An 18,484-nucleotide genomic window follows, 5' to 3' on the forward strand; every position below is an offset into this window, starting at 1 on the left:
TGAGCAAACATTGTTGGGCTCACACCAGTTTTTGTTTGTATTAAAATTGCTGTATTAAAACCATTAATATGAATTTGGTCTGTTATAAATAGGATATAGCTTTGATTTAAGTTTTCCTCCCCTTCTTTGAAATGTAATATAGCTTGTGTGTGTGCAGGCGTGTACTCCAGATGATAACCTTAATATGAAGATCAAAACGTTAGGAAATTAAATTATTCTTAACAAGGTTATAGTCTCCATAATTTTATAGAAACGAATGCTGTAAACATCATGTAACATTAAAAGAAAGAATTTTATAATATAAGTTAAAAATAATGACATGCTTACACAGATGAGATGAGTAACATTAACACACATACCACTTGAATTTAATGCGAGGTCATTTCAATCCCAGTTCAACATTTGCTGATCACTGTTATGCTCATTCATAGAGCCAATTATTTTCAATATTCATTGCTTAATGATATATTCATATGCAATTAGTAATTATGGTTTTCAAAGCTTAAAATTCATGACCATAAAGACTAATGGCATATGAATATATCATTACGCAATGAATACTGAAAATATAATTGGCTCCATGAATGAGCATAACATCATCATCAAATTCCTGGCATTTACCCTCAAGGGGTGTACAGGATATGATAGTGAGAGTTTATTTTTCACTTGGTTAGACTATAATAAGTTTAGCTTAATCCTTTATCCAAGTGTGAGCAAACAAAGTTTGCATCTGAAAGTATCTTCAGGACTTGGGTAAGGTAGTGCAACACCAGGCAACTCGTTGCAAAGGTGGAGAAAGATCTCATCACTCCTATCTCAGTATCTCCCATAATGCAAAGCACATCTCCTTGCAGATATGTGTAATGCTATGCATTAAGGCAAGGGCCACTACCCATACTGGTTTCGACCTTTATTGAGGTCTCGTCAGTGGGAGCCAGGCCCAGTAGTTGATGCACTTTTTAATGTATCAATCCACCTATATCTTGGTCTTCCTCTGGGTCTATTTTCTGCCAACCTGGCAGAGAACACTTGTTTGGCTAATCTTTTCTCGCCCATTCTGTTCAAGCGACCATACCACCTGAGATTAGCTCTGCTAACGCATTCCTGGATGCTGACAATGTCAAGTTCATGAGCATAACAGTGATCAAAAATCTTGAACTAGGATTATAACTGGTGGATTCTTGTGTAATTTAGCATGTAGAATTTCAAGACAAACTTGCTTATTTTTTTCTCCTCTTTTTTCCTGAGCACATCAGTATGCTGATGACACAAACATGCTGAAGCATAAGCTTGGTGAGGTATTGTTCAGTGGTTAATAAAAACATAATTATCTATTTAAAAATAAACTGCATTTGTAAAATGAATAAACTGATTAAAGTACTTGCAAATTTCACTATATTTACAAAAAGTAAAAATTAAATATTGTTAAAAATACACAAATAAAAAAAAAAAGGCTTATTAAGTACTTCATTTCCTCTTGTAAGCAATGCTACATGTCATCCTCTGAAGAAAAAAAGGAAAATATTACACAAAGAAAAGATGTTCAGGCGAAAATTAAGGAAGCGATTCTTCCTTCTTTACTGACCTCCATTTTGTGATACTCTGTTACATTAACTAGCTATTTATAAATTTCAGCTTTACTGTTGCATTAAAACCTGTCATCTACCAACTCTGCCTTTTCATGATGCAACCCATTTCTACAAAAGGAACTCTGGCAAATTCAGTGCATATTTCTGCTACTTGGAGAAGAAATGCTAACTAGACATCCTTAGGCAATAAATAAAATTTAATACTTGCTGAAACACCACCAATTTCCTTTCTGATTTAGCTCCAGTTGTGGGATCCCAATTTCTATCTTCCCCTCTCTTGCTTTGTGCAGTATAAGTGATATTTTTCAAGGCCATGCAGAACATACTAAGAAGGACCAACACCTCCTCCATTAAAAGTTACAGCAGTTTCAGACAGTCACTTAACAGAACAGGAGGAACCTGATAATGCAAAGAGGATTTCCAGTAAGTTGGTATATAATCCTGCTAGCACATACTCTTCCATACTGTGCCCAGAGGAGTATCCACACAGTGGTATGTGCAAAGACACTGTGAAGGTCTGAATATGGAAGAAGTGATTTTTGAGTGGGCTGACATTTCCAAGAGTCCATTCCTCTCAATTACAAGTCCCTACTCTTTCAGCTAATCACTAAAATGAACCACAGAAGTTATTCTAATCAGCTGGTACATAATCCTATAGCACGCATGTGTAGACACACACACACACACACACACACACACACACACACACACACACACACACACACACACACACACACACACACACACACTTCTATACTTTGCCCAGAAGAGTCTAAATATTGGTCTGTGAGGGAGATGCTTACAGCCGCAATACGGGAAAGAAATAGAGTGTATTTGTATGGGACAGTCTATTCTTCTCACTACAAGTCCATACTTTCTATTCAACTATTCACTAAAATAAACCACAGAAAGAAAAATTAGCATACACGTCACTGTGGTTAGAAAAAATATCCCGAAAATACACAAAAAAAATATATAATAAAATAAAATAAAAAACATAAGTCCAACAATGCCCTCTATATACAAGTAGCTCAGGCATAAATATATTTCACATGCAAAACATTGTTTTGCTTCCTTGGAAAAAGGATTAAAACTAAGTATATAATTTCTTGGTATCTTTAGCGCGCGCACACACACACACACACACACACACACACTCGGGTCTCTTTTTATGCAGTAGATATGTTCCACAGAAAACCGTGTATAAAAAAATCACACAAAAAAGGCCTAACTTATGTTGAAAAATCAGGGATAATTCCATAATTTTCAAAAACCAAAGCAATGAATTAAAATAAATCTAAAATCGCATAAAAAAGTGTATGAAAATTCAGGAAAATAAGAATGCCTAAGTTTGTTATAAAGCTTTATTCATTTAATTTTATTGAAAAGTAAAAAAAAAAAAATTTTTTTAACATTTTGTCATCAGGATTATCATCGCTATTAGACAATATTCGGCAAATGTTTGTGAACTGGTGCAAAAGCACTTTCATCACCAGAAGAGATAGTCAGCGCATCAAATCTGTATGGTAAAGGCAATGGTTCTTCACAAACAGAAGTAGCTTCACCCTTGTTCTGTGCTGATTTTTTTTTCTGACAATGTAATCAGTGATTAAACTTTGTGATGAGGATTTCACTCATTTTTTATACAGCTCGCGATATCCAGACATACAGTTCTTCAGCTCACGTTGGAATTTAAAGGCTCGTTCAGAATTTGTGTCATTAATAAGAAAATTACTTTCCAATTTATTGCACAGTTCAAGACCTTCTAGAATTATATTTGCAGTGAGGGGACAGGTTTTTCTTCCGCTTCACTATTGTTTTCTGGATCTCCGACGATATCTAAAGTTAATCAATATCCAATAATATCATCATCACTTAAGGCATTATCCACAAAACGTTTGCATGGTTGCACTGTTTGCAATACATCCAGGCCAAGCTGCTTTCCAGCAAGCATTTAAAGTTTGTGGTCTTATTTCAGCGATAGCAGATGCAACATGATTTAAGCAAAATATCCAAAATAGAAAATTTTTTCCAAACGTCAGTTACTGTTAATGATTCATTTTCTAGTTTATCCAATATAAATTGAAAAGTGTGCTTAAAGTAATATTTTTTTAAAAGTAGCAATTATGCCTTGATCTAATGGCTGAATAATGCTTGTTGTATTGGGCGGAAAAAACACTACCTGCGCATTTGGAATGTTGTAAATGCGGAAGACTTGGTACATTGTCAACAATTAATAAAACTTTAAAATCAAGAGCGTTTTGCTTCATAGGTTTCCACTTCTGGTACAAAGCAATTATTGAACCATTCTGTAAATTTCTCTGTAATAATTCGTTGATCTTGGTGCGGTAATCAGATCTGTTAAGGACAACTGTTGCATTTCCTTTGTCTGCTGGTAAAATAATAATGTCGTTATTACGAAGTTCGTGGATAGCTTTTCTTTCAGCACAAGATAAATTATCTGGAGGCGGACGACTGTTATTGATTGTAAAAATAGCTTCTATTCTGAGCAGGTTCACTACTTGTTTTGGGAGATGTGAGGCAGCCTTTTCTATTTTGGTGGGAAAGAGTTCCTTTGGGTAGGAGATAGTGTTGATTATTAATGAATTATTAATGTCTAATACTTACTCTCTTCTACAAAGTGACCCTACGAGAGAACTTCACAACCGGACCAATAACCTTCTCGAGTCAACTTGGGAACTTCCAAGACACACATCAGGTTATCGCCACCGTTCTCTTCATCCACTGATTCCCCGTTCATACGGCCTTCAAAGATCCACAAAGCGGACACACCTTTAAGACCGATAGTTAAAGGCACTGACTCACCCACTTACAACCTGTCGAAATACCTTGCCTCATTCTTAAAACATCTCACTGGAAATTCTTCCTCATATATCAAGAACTCTGCGGATTTTATATCTAAGGTAAAAAATTTACAACTAAAGGAGTCTGACAGAATGGTCAGCTTTGACATTGTCTCTCTCTTTACAAATGTTCCTTCCGAAGAAGTCCTCAATCTCCTAAAAAAATGTTCTCCTTATTAATGCATTGTGTAAACTATGGCTATTTCTTATTTGAAGGAAAAATTTTTAAACAAATCAGCGACTTAGCTATGGGCAGCCCTTTGTCTCCAGTGTTAGCCAACATTTTTCTTGAAGACTTCGAGGAAAAAGTAATTTCTAGTGCTACACTAAAACCTAAATTGCGGCTTCAATACATAGATGACATCTTCCTCATCTGGGAATATGGTTCAGAGAACTTACAAACCTTCCTAGATCAATTGAACAATCACCACCAAAACAGCAAATTCACATCGGAACTTCAAGTGAACAGTGTCCTCTCCTTTTTAGATTTAAAGATTACTAGGATGCCTAATTGTCTCAAATTTTCTATTTTTCGAAAAACAACTCATACAGACAGATACTTGCATGCCTCCTCTCATCACTTCCCTCTGCAGAAACTCGGAATTATCTCCACTCTGGCTCATCGGGCGAGATCTCTAATTTCAGAAGAAGATCTTCAAATAGAACTTAACCACCTCAAAAGTACTTTCTTAAACAATGGCTACTCACCTCAAAGCATTTTTAGCCGTCTATACGTCGTCCCCAACCTCGACAAGAAGATAACTCTAACCCTACTGCACACATCCCATTGTTGTAAGAGAGTTCTCTATCACCCAAATTGACAAAAATTATGAAGAAATTTAATATTAGTACTTACTTCACTACTCTACCAAAACTTCGTTCTTTCCTGAGTCAACCCAAGCCAAAACATCACCAACTTCAATTCCCAGGAATATATAAGGTCATTCTGTAGTTGCAGGAAGCCGTATTATGGGCAAACCAATAAGTCTCACTCAGAGATTAGGCAAACCGATAAGTCTATCTCCCTATGGCTCGAAGAGCATCACGTGATATCTTGTACAAGAGAACCCGTGAAAGCACCCTCTCCAGTCATGTCCTTTTCTCTGCCAACTATAATTTAGAAGAGCGTCAACACCAGATAGACTGGAAAAAGACCTGCTACGCAGATGCCAGTTCAAACTTGACTGTTGTTGTTCCTAATTTGTTTATGTGAGAACTTCACTTTTTATCTTCCTAATCTTTCCAGTTTTTTGTGATAGTATGTACACCTGAAGAAGTCGGCATTCCGATGAAACTAGTTGTGTTCTAATTCAAGTTTTTGTCTTATCTTGGTGTTTCTAGTCAGCAAAATTCCAATATAAAATGTCTACAATCCGAGTAAACACCCTTAATAATATATATATATATATATATATATTTTTTTTTTTTTCCCCGTGGATTCTTAAAGGTGAGAAGTTAAAAAAAAGTCAGTGCATCAACTGGACTGAAATCATCATCAAATTCCCAACATGTACTCTCAAGAGGTGTACAGGATATGATAGAACTACATGAAAAACTCACATCACCACTAATTTTCTATCTACAATTTTCCTCCAAATCAATCTGTTACCTGTCAAGACTAACATTATCAGACCTTATATTTCTGTCTTCTAAGGCACTTTTTTACCGTATCAATCCACCTATATCTTGGTCATACTCTAGATCTTTTTCCTGCCAACCTGGCAGAGAACACTTGTTTAACCAATCTTTCCTCTCCAATTCTGTTTAAGTGACATACCACCTGAGATTAGCTCTTTCTCAGGACTCTGATATCTGTGGTCTACAAGTCTTTCGTCAAGTGTTTTATTTCTAACCTAGCTCTCAGATTCATAAGTTAAAATTGGTCTGAACACTGTCTTGTATACAGGTAATTTAGTGTTTTGGCTAATTTCTCTCTTATTTCATATAAATCTATTCAGTTGATTTCCAACCATACCAGCTTTGTTGATTCTGATAACGTCCATCTCATTTTGGTCTATTTAATTTACCATCCTCACTAAACATTGTGCCTAAGTAACTGAATGTTTTACTTGTTCTGTAGGTTCTCCATTCACAACACGGTTGATATTTATAAAGTTTCTGCAGATTTTCATTGTCTTGCTACTGCTGATGTTCATACCAAATTTATTACTACAGTTATTCAATTTAGTCAGGGAATCTTGCAGACTTGTACTGGATTTATTTAGAATTATAACATTGTAAAAATATCATAATTTAAAATTCTGAATATTTTTATGTATTGTTTATGTTAGTATGTTTATTAGTTTTAGTTTCATAACAAGCATTGTAGGCACTTGCGATGTGCCCATTATTGAAATTGTTTTGTCAAAATGAAATGTAAAGAAGTTAAAAAAATTGATGTACTTACCGGATTTGAATAGTTGTGTTACTTTAAACAATTTATTGTAGTTTAAAATTTTCAAGTGTTGTGTTTTATGAAGACATTCTCTTGTCGCTAACGGAGACAACGTGTCAACCACTATATTTAGTTTCTCGCTTGCCAATTTCATGGAGTGCGCATGCTTGCCGAGAAGTTTGATGTGTGATTGACAGCTGACAAGGAGAGCATTCGGGAGGAAAATAGAACACAGGCCAGCAGACATTTAGATTCGAAGGAAATTGAGTTTTTTTATGTGACAGTCAGAGGAAAATTAATAGTATATTCTGAAAAAGGAATCATGGAACTGTGAAGTTTCAAAGTGGAATAAGTATTGATAAATAAAAGAAAATATTGCTATAGATGTTTTAAAAGGAATATTCAAGGAAACACTAATTGGAAGATTAGTAGTAGATTCCGAAAAGGGAATCATAGAACTGTGAATTTTTTAAAGTGGAAGAGTTAAGACTGTCAATAAGCATTTGTGAATAAAAGAAGAAGTTGCTATTTACGTTCTAAAGGAATGTACTTGAAAACTCTGATTAGGAAGTTTCATCTGTATTAAGGATGCCGGATCTAACCATTATTTCTACTGAAGGGAAGACAGAATTGAGTCAGGAAGAATTAATGTGTGCTACATGAGTGATGAGAAAGGATCCTACGAAAATGAAGTCATATATCTTCGGAAAAGGGCCTTGACAGAGAGAGAAACGGGCTATGAACATTTTGTCGTTGTGCAAACAAAATGTTTATTCTAGTCTTAAGTGTAAGTTTATTTTTAAAAGGCCTTGGATCCAATTAATTCTGTAGTTAGTTATAGTTATGTAAATTTGTTTGAAGTGTATATATATTGTTTTGTTATATTAAATGTGTTTATTTTGTATTTTGGTCTTAAGTCAGTGATTTTCTGGATTCTCAAAGCAATAGTAAAAAAGAGGTCATTGCACCAATCGGAGTGAACCCTTGTGCAATATAATATATAGGTACACTCGGATATAAAAAAAAAATAATTGTTGAATAGAGAAATCTCATAAAACTGAGGATAGATTGAATAAGGATAATATTAATTAAAAATCACCTCAAAAAACAATGGTGCAGTCAATAGGATTAATATTATGATAATATCCTCTATATAAACATCTCTAAATAAAAATAAATCTCTTTTCATTAACAACATCATCAGTATAAAGTTGAGATTAACATATCAGGTCATTTTGATATCAGGTTTAATAGCACTTTCCTTCATAATGTGATTCATATAGATAATGAATAACAGAGGTAAACTATCTTCCTGTACTTCCTTCAATTCTAACCGCTGACTTACAACTCAAATAAAGACTAAGTATTGCTTGATATAATGCTTTAAAAATAATCATAATTAAGCTTTATGAATATTTTTACAAATTGTTTATGTTAATATATTACGTTTAATGCGTATTGTCGGCACTTGCAATATGCCCATTATTGATATTATTTTGTCAAAATGAAATATAAAACATTTAAAAAATTAATGTACTTACTGGATTTGGATAGTTGTGTTACTTTTAATAATTTTAATGTAGTTTAAAATTATTAAGTGGCATGTTTTGTAAAGACATTCTCATTATGCTAACGGAGACAACACGTGAGCCATTATACGTAACTTCTTGCTTGCCACTCACATATAGTGCACATGCTCGCCAAGGAGTTTGATGCGTGATTGACGGTTAAAAGACAGAGCGTTCAGTACTGAAGTAACAGGAAAAACAAGAGAGAGCTAATGGAAGTTTAAGAACACAGACCGGAGGAATTTTGTTCTTATGAAGATTATTTAGTTTTATGTGACAGTCGGAAGAATATTAATAGAGGATTCCGAAAAGGAATAGTAAAACTGTGAGTCTTTAAACTGGAGGAGTTGAGACTGTCAAGTAATTAGTAAATAAAAGAAGATATTGCAGTCGATGTTCTAAAGGAATGTTCAAGGAAACGCTGACTGGAAAGTTTCATCTGTCTTAAGGATGCTGGATATATTTGTATTTCTACTGGAAAGGGCGACGGAATTAGCTCAACTTAGATATGTTGTTTTTGAAATAGTAGAAGAAAATTTTTTTGCTCTGGTACAAAAATTAGTAAATTCTGCATCAAACTGAACTGCAAGAGGTAAGAGTATTTATATTTCAGTGAGGAATAATATTGTATACTACATAAGGGTAATAAGAAAGGATCCCATGGAAAAGAAGAAGAGAATTTTATATTTTTGGAAAAGGCCCTAACATGGAAACTGACTATGAACATTTTGTTGTTTTGAAACAAGGTGTTCAGTCTGGTAGACGTGATTAAGTATATATTAAACAATCTAGTAACAGAATGAGTCAGAGAATTGGTGATTTTAATATTTTTGGATAAGAAAATCTCTACAGTGTAGATTTATTTTAGGTCTTGGATCTAGTATTTTGTAGTTATGTAATTTTATTCATAACATGTTCAGTTGTATATATTGTTTTAATTTTATTAAATGTGTATTTTTTTTGTATTTGGTCTTGAGTCATTGATTTTCTGGATTCTAAAAGAAATTAAAAGTCATTGCACCAATCGGAATGAACCCTTGTGTAAATAAATAAACACTCAGAATATAAAAATATCTTAATAGAGATAATCTCATAGGAAATGGCGATTAATAATCTCATCTCTAAACAATGCCCCATTGACACCATCAACTGTAGTTTTGAATAACTTTTCTCTTGGCACTCTGTCATATGCTTTTTTAGATCTACAAAATTTAAATACAGATCTTTGTTATATCCCCATGATTTCTCAACTATTTATCATAAAGTGAAAATCTGATCCTGACAGCCTCTATTTGGCCTGAATCCAGTTTGTTCTTCAAGCTTTCTCAACCATTTCTTGAGTAAACTTGCACAAATCTTACCAGGAAAACACTCTGTAGAGAAATTCCTCTGTAATTCTCACATTCAGTTTTATTTTGCTTTTTATATATGGGTACTATTGGAGCACTACTCCAATCATCTGGAATTTGTCCCTCTGTCCAGCCACTGTAAGACTTTCATACCTTCATACTTGGGCATTTCTGGTTGAATATCATCTACTCCTACTGCCTTTCCACATTTCAAGCCGTTGATGGCTTTTGCTACTTCAAGTATGGATATGTATTCCTGACTGCATGTCTTCTCAGTGTTTTTTTTATCACTGTGCTGTCATCACTGCTTGTTTCATTTAGCAGTTTTTCAAAGTCATTACTCCATACATCAAGGATATCTTTTCTCCAGTTTTCATGTCACCTTTATCATCTCTAATTCCTTTTACAGCACTCCCTCCTCCATTTCAGATCCATTCCCACCTTCTTGATATTTATTTTCTATGTTCTTGTCAAAGTTTTCCCCATAACTTCTGTTCAGCTAGTTTTACACAGTGTTCAGATTTCTTACATTTTTTACTGTGTCCACCATGGAGTTCTGATTTTCCTATCTTTGCAAACAATCTCACTACATGCCTCTCTAGTTGAATCAATGTTTTCTTCAGGGCTTTTCAATGAATCTCTGAGGTTTGGTTCCTGTTCTAACTCTTTCATTTTTTTTCTGAATAATGTTTATGTATTTTAGTTTACAGTTCACATCTGACAGCTGCTCAATTTTTATTTGCTTTAAAACTCTCTTACAGTTCTTCTTTTCAATATGAAATTCAATTCTATCCTGCTCAAGACTAAACGGTGACCACTTCTAATTTCAAATCCCCTGTACACTCTAGTGTCCTGTACCAATGAGAAAACATCACTATCAACAATAACATAGTCAATGAGACTTTTCTTATTCCTTCGTGTGAATTTTACATTTTTATGTTGGAACATTGTGTTAGTAATAAACAGGTATTTGCCATTATTATTAGCTTTGCTCTTTTCTTCAAATTTTCCCAAAATATTTTTGTATATCTGACAATCATTTCCTACTCTGCTATTTAGATTCCCAACAAGGACCAACTTTTCATTTTTCATTGTGTCAGCTGCTTTCTCTAAAGCCTCAAAAAATTCCTCCACTTCTTAGTACAACCTTCTGTGAGACTATGGGCACAAGTATCATTATCCAGTTCCCCATTATGATATTTGTCCACATCACTCTACTTGAGACTGCCTGCCATTCAAGAAGATTAGCCTCGTATTCAGTGTTGAATACCATGGTTACTCCTCCTTTTCCTTGACTGTCATTGCCTGAATATAACATTTTGTATTTTGTATTTTGCAACTGTAGAGGGGTATTTTGCAGATCTTAATGAGAACCGCTACATGGACGGGTAATGGTGCTAGAGTCACTGGAATAAATGTATTAGTCTTAAGGGAGATTATGTTGAAAAATAGAAATAATTTTAAAATTATAAATTCATTTTTTCATCGTTAGGTCGAGAACCTTTCAGACTACCCTCGTATATCTGAAAGGGAAAAACCACTTACATGCCATCACATAAGGTCTATTCTGATACATGCATAGATAGACTTACACTTGATGCACTTACTAGTCTTGACAATTTGGCTTGCACTTCAGTATATTTTAATCTATGAACAGATCACTGTACAGTTGTGAAATCACTTCCTAAAAGCTAAAGTAGTAAATTTTCTACACTTAAAAAAAAAGAGGTCAGCTATTCATTTGAAGTAACGTTGGTATTAAGATTAATATACTAATAAGAAAATGCAAATATATTCACCTGTATAATCATAACGAGAACATGTCACATCAACTGTGTCGGTGAGAGAAAGATTAGTTACTTCCTTCAGCCATGGCAAGATATCTTCACCCAATAACTTTCTGAAAGAATTTTAAGTAAACAAAAACAAAATCCTTTTATTGTGTTCTTATACAAAATCCTTCTATTGTGTTCTTATGACATGCAAAAATAAATAAATTAATTAATTAAATAATAAAATGAAAAATAACTCTCAAGATTGATAAGAAAAAATGTGATGTAGCTCTACAAGCTCGTCATCTTGCAAACCTCCAGAATGCCAAGATCACGTGCATGATAAACTTTATACTGCTCATTAAATAGTAACAGCATGTCTTGTTGCATTTTCATGATATGTATGAAATTAAAAGCATTGGAGTAAATGCATAGTGGAATGAGATAAAATCTGAGAGTTGGCATAATTACATATTAAGCAGTCAAATTTAAAATTATGCCCTGAATATGCTCTTGACATACTATGATCACAAGTTTTTCCAAGCTTAACGAATCTGCTCAGGTAATGGCTGAAATAAAGTGTAAAGATATAGAGAGACTGATGTGAGAATTAAGGTAGATAAACTGGATGTATACTCAGTATAATGAAAATATCAATGTGATATTTTTCTAAGTCTCAGCTCTGACAAGGTTCCAAGGTGAAAAGAGGGCAAGATAGTTCCTTTACATAAAGGTGGCTCGAAGACAGAAGCAGCAAATTACAGACCAATTAGTATCCCTGGAGTGGTAGTTAAAGTACTTGGAAAAGTTAGTTAAAAGTTAAATTCAGGAATGGGTGGATAGAAATATGACACTCTATTGGGGGCCTGACTCAATTTATTCACATTTTATAGTAAGGTGACAACAAAATGGATACAATATGATACTGTTGAACTTTGCAAAGACATCTACAGAATACTGCATGGAAAACTAGCAAATGGGAATGGATATGAAGATGGTGGCATGAATAGGAGGGTAACTGATACACATCAGAGGGTGGTAGATGGAGTGGAATCAAGGCAAATGAGGGTGACTAGTGGAGTGGCCCAGGGTTAAGTACTAGGACCACTACTCTTTAAGTTGTACATTAATAATATAGTAGAAGTTTTGAGAGGGGGGAGAATTCAGTTGTTTGTTGATGATGCAAAACTTGGCAGGGCAATAACTGATAAAAGTGATATAGATATCTTGTGGGATGATTGAAATGTAAGGTAATGCACTTTGAAATGAAAGGATTGCATACTTCATATCATACTGATGGTACTAGATTACAGGTAATTGATGAGGCTAGGGATGTGGGAGTGATGGTTGATAGAGATTTGAAATTCAGAGAACATATTGCAAGAGTTGGCAAAATAGCTCAGAAGATTACTTGGATGTTGAAGATCATTTTGACAAGTAAAGATAGGGAGGCTATTATATCCCTATGAGTTGCAGAGTTTGGATGACATGTGGAGAATGGACATGATAGAAACTTTTAGATTACTAAAGGGATTCTATAAGATTGACACAAGAGAAAATTTTCAATACATGGAGAGTAGAGGGAAAGCAATGGGGCACACTTGGAAGTTGTCTAAGGGTGTGCAGTCTAGGTTCTTTACTTGGAGAGAGTGGTGAATGAGTGGAATGGATTGCCAGAGGTGGTTGTGAACCCCAATGTGAATAAGTTTAAGGAAATGTATGATAGGAACTGCATTAATGAATAGTGTGTATTTACTGTGATGAGTCTTTTGACTCCATGGAGTACTCAAATAACAATAAAAGATACTGTACTTAGTGGTGTAGTTTTAAATCTAAGTTATATGATGTGTCTAACTGTCCTACTCATTATACATAAAAAGCATTATTCAAGATATAAAGGAGCTTGTGATAATGAAGCTTTTACAAGTAATATTGGAGTTGGACTACTTCTCATAACTTAATACCGTAAATGGATGGTGACCAAAAAATAACATGTATGAGCCTGTGGAGATACTCATGCATATTTAAGTATGGAGTAAAAATTATTTATTTTTTTATATTTTGTTTATTTTATTTTTCTTTCAAATAAAAATCACACAAACACAAAAGGAAGAAAACCTAGAGCATAATAGCACCTTTAGTATGCTAAGAAATTAATAATCTAAAAATCCTGCTCGAGATATCAACCATTGTACAACAAGTCACTTTAGATTTCAAATAAGCAGAGTAACAGTTATATTCATGACAAAATTCACCTATTACCTAAAAACATTCACAAACGTCCATGCCTGTATAATGATTCAAATCCACAGCATACAGATTGGAAAGAGGTGATGATACTATTCAATAAGATGGAAAGTAATAAGTTTTTTTTTCATCTCATTTAGTAGAATCACTTAAGTAAGAAAAAGAATCTCTTAATGCACTGTCTTTACTGCCTTTTTTATAATCAGCTAATATTAACATGGAATCAAGTTTATATTCAATCCATTCCAAACAAAAGAAGACAGGTCTACTATTAAACTACTGATCCACTGTCCTCACCCTAGTCCTCTCATAATAATAGGGAAGGAGGTCATTGTGGATGACTTCCTTCTTTGCACTTCTCCACCAATGTATAAGTGCACCAGTCTCTATTGCTTACTCTCTTCCTCAGACATGAATGACTTCTCTCGCTGACCAATAATGCCATCTCTGGTTCTGCTGATGATTGTACATTCCATTCTTCCAGCTCATTTGACAAATAGTGTCAGAGAGAATTTCAGTTAGAGACATACTATTTTGCCTCTGATTGGTAAGATAATCATGTGGTAATGACTTGAGAAGTGACTACTTTTATGAATATTCCATTCATAAAACATTACATACTGAACTACAAAGGAGGAAATTATAATCAACTGAGGAGTATGCTGGGTTCTGCACCATGGTATCAGTTGTTGGATGGAAAAGTTATCAACAGTGAGTTTTTAAAAAATACTTAAATGACGTGATATCAGAATATGTCCCTAGAGTTCGAAGAATGAATAGAGTAGGAGTGAAATGGGTGTGTAATCTAATTAAACAAGGGATTCGTGAGAAAACAGATAATGTGAAAGGAATACTGCGCGAGTAAGGCTGATGTCAGTTATGAAAATCATAAGCAGCAGGCCAGAAGAGTCAGCTGTTGTATGGAAAGCTAAGTCTGAGTATAAGAAGAAACTGGCTCTGCAAACTAAAAACAACCCAAAAAATTCTATTGTACTGTAACAGAAAGAATGAATGCGAAAGAAAAACTCTACTGGATGCAGATGTTATGAAGGTGACAGATGCAGAAGAGATTGTTCAACTAATGAGTGTACATTTTGCCAAAAACTATCAACCTGGTGTGTGTAACACTGTGCTCACTGATATCTCTTCAATGGATGAAGAAACTCAGGTGCACTGGGAGGAAGTACTGGAGCTGATGCACTGAATAAGAATTTGGCAATAGGGACTGATATCAATGTTCAGCCGAACTAGCTATTCCTCTGACTATACCACGTAATTTGAGCCTCAAAACAGAGAAGATTCCATAAGAGTGGAAAGAATATATGGTAATCCCATTGCACAAGGGTAGTGCAGATTGATGTATCCAACTGTAGACCTATCAGCATCTCTGGAGTAGTGGTGAAGATTTTAGAAAAATTGGTTAGGACTCACATACAGAAATGGGCTAACAAAAAATCTGTAATAAACAACATGAGTTTACTAAGAGTAGGTCATACTTGAGCAACTTCCTCACTTTATTTAATAATGTTACTGTTGAGTTACACAATGAGTTACCATGATACTTTTGGATTTTGCTAAGGCTTTTGACAAAATACAGCATGAGAGACTGTGACATAAATTGGAAAGTAGTGGATTGGATTATAAAATAGTAGTACACATAAGAGAATGGCTGACTGACAGTTATCAAAATGTGGTATATGGAAGAGGAGTGCAAGATTTAAGGTAACCAATGTTATACCGCAAGGATCAGATCAGTCCTTGATCCATTTTTATTCAATCTTTGATGACATTGAGAAGGATATCAAATGCAACATACAGCTATTTGCTAATGTCGCAAAGAGAGGCTGGGCAATCAGGAGTGTGGCTAATGTGCAGTACTTGCATAATGATTTGAATAGGCTGGAACTGTTTGCAGGTGGAAATGGCTATCAGTTCAATGTTAGTAAATGTAGAGTTAAGCCCTCTATTGTGATGAGATAACCAATGTCATATTATACTGATGGGGTTATGCTAGAAGAAACTGATCAGGCTAGACTGACTGATTTATGGTTTATGGCACAAAGACAGCAAAAATCATACTATGCCAAAACAATGGTTACAGCAGTACACAAGGTAATAGTGAATAGTAGCAAAGTGAGAAATCAATAAATATGTACTGTACAAAAAACAAATTTTAAAAATTTATAAACTAAGCAATTCAGTATCCACACAAAAACTGAAGTCATAATCAAAGGCATTCAAATAAATTAATTCTTCACAAAAAGTTAAACACATCATGAAATTTGTCTGAGCCTGATAATATCTGACTGATAATATGAAATATTTAATGATAAACGAATGAAAATGACCATACAACTACTAAAAATTATATTTATGTATAGTGATGCAGTTTCTATGAACATAGTGAAAATGGCTATCAGTATGGCTGATAGCCATACTTTTATTGATTTACAAACGTATGGGCAGCCAGTGTCCATTTCTTCTGAAAAAACATTTAATATATCTAACATGTCAGGCTAATTTGGTGAGTTTAGTTTACTTTCAGTGGATATTGACGTATCCATTTTTTCTATGGGGGAGGGGTGTCTGGTGGTTTATCTTTAGCTGAGATTGTTGCCATAATTTTCTTGACAAGTGGTATCTCAAATGGGATTATTTTTGGAGTTGTTTCAGGAATGAGACCTTAGGTGGTATGACTAATATGCTCCACAGAAAAGTACTCAATCGTAAAGTTCAGGAAAATTATTAGATGATGGAAAAGACAAAAGGGTTTGAGTTACTATTAATATTTTCTTAACTGTCACCTTCTCAGCATAAGATTTCAGGTCAGGTGGATTGGTTGTGGCAGCTAGCTTGCTCTTTGCATCTTCATATGATATATTTTGTTCTGTTTTTATCTTAGGTATTCTGTTTTCTTCCTTTCACCTCTGGCATGCATAGGAGTAGGCTGGATGATCTCTCTGAGAGTTGACACATTTAGCTTTCTTTGCAGAGCCACACATAACTGGCAAGCAATGACTGCACTTGGAAGAGGAATGACAGGGCTAATATATTATGTTATAATGCTCTTTACAACCACAGTGGACAAAGTGTTAGAGCCACAACTGGTAGTTTGGGCATTCTTGCATTTCTGACATTTAAAACATCTCACCAATCTACAAGGGAAAAGGAGATGTTCAAGATTGTGGCAACTATAGAGGGATCAAGCTGATGTCACACAGTTGAAGATATGGGAAAGAGTAATTGAAGGAAGGATACAGCGGGAAACAAAAATTGGTGAGAAGCAGTTTGGATTTATGCCAGGAAGAGGGACAACGGATGCAATATTTGCACTAAGGAGATTGATGGAGAAATATAGGGAGCTGCAGGCGGAACTACATATGATGTTTATAGACCTGAAAAAGGCGTACGACAGAGGGGCCAGACAGGAGGTATGGAGGTTTATGAGGAAGAAGGGGAGGGTTGGAAAAGTATGTGAGGTTGGCGAAGGAGATGTATGAGGGAGCAAAAACTCAGGTCAGGTGTAGTGTCGGCATGAAGAGGGGTTCCCCATTGTCGTAGGGCTCCATCAGGGATCAACTCGGAGCCCCTACCTCTTTGATCTGGTCATGGATGTACTAGCGGAGGATGTCAAGAAGCATGATGTTTGCCGATGATATTGTTCTCTGCAAATCATCCCGAGAGAAGCTTGAAAAGACCCTGGAAGAGTGGAAAAAGGTATTGGAGGAGAGAGAGGCATGAAAATTAACCGGGTAAAGACCGAATATATGTCAACGGGGAGTGACGAGGATATGATCATATGACTCCAGGGTGAAAGGTTAACTTCAGGGAAGAAATTCAAGTACCTTGGGTCGGTCATCGAGAGAAATGGTGACCTGGAAGAGGAAATACAGCACTGAATAACATGCGGCTGGATGAACTGGAAGAAGATGAGTGGGGTCCTGTGTGACAAGATAGCGAGTTGTAAGATGAAAGGAAAACTGTATAAGATGGTGGTGAGGCCGGCGATGCTCCATGGCGTGGAGACGTGGCCTGTGCCTTTGTTATAGGCCACGTTATAGGAGAGGAAGATGGAGGTGGCGGATATGTGGATGTTGAGATGGATGAGTGGTATGACAAAGAAGGACAGGATAAGAAATGACTACATCAGAGGGACGATCAAGGTGGGACCGATCGGTAAGAAGGTACAAGAAAGCAGGCTGAGGTGGTTCGGTTATGTAGAGAGAAGGCGTGAGGAGTATGTTGGTAAACGATTGGAGCATATGGAGGTGGAGGGAAGGAGGAAAAGAGGCAGGTCCAAACTCCGATGGAGGAATAAGGTGGCAGAGGATCTTAGGGAGAAAGGATGGAGTCAGGAAGATGCCCTGCACCAGAAAATCTCAAAGAAGAAGATTAAAAATGGGAACACTGACCCCGTTTAACACGGGATAAGGCATAGCGAAAGAAGAAGAAGAAGAATGGATTAAGGATATACAGCCTAACAGGACAATTAAGATATCCGGCTTTTACGGATGTTGGAAGTTTAGATATATCAAAAGGAAGGTTGATGTTCCAAGTCAGAATCAGGTGACCATCTCTATGAATCAGGATGTGCCTCATACCAGTTACTCTCTGATGTTTAAGCTCTGAACAGATTTCCTCATCTGGAACACCAAGAAGATCCCATTCTGATATCACACCTCAAGAAGAATTTAGCAATT

General features: G+C 35.4%; 1 protein-coding gene across 3 annotated transcripts in view; it reads right to left on the minus strand.

Moving 5' to 3' along the window:
• sud1 (Prolyl 3-hydroxylase sud1) overlaps window positions 1-18,484 on the minus strand; it is a 232,918-nt gene that overhangs the window by 132,661 nt on the left and 81,773 nt on the right. For all 3 annotated transcript variants that reach the window (XM_090410657.1, XM_090410658.1, XM_090410660.1), the window contains exon 6: window positions 11,565-11,665. In XM_090410657.1, the coding sequence (XP_090266783.1) occupies window positions 11,565-11,665 (101 nt within the window). The remainder of the gene's footprint in view (window positions 1-11,564; window positions 11,666-18,484) is intronic.

Source organism: Typopeltis vanoorti, chromosome 20 (assembly GCF_054136105.1).
Source record: "Typopeltis vanoorti isolate ZY-2024b chromosome 20, IOZ_Tvanoo_1.0, whole genome shotgun sequence".
Lineage (NCBI taxonomy): Eukaryota > Metazoa > Arthropoda > Arachnida > Uropygi > Thelyphonidae > Typopeltis > Typopeltis vanoorti.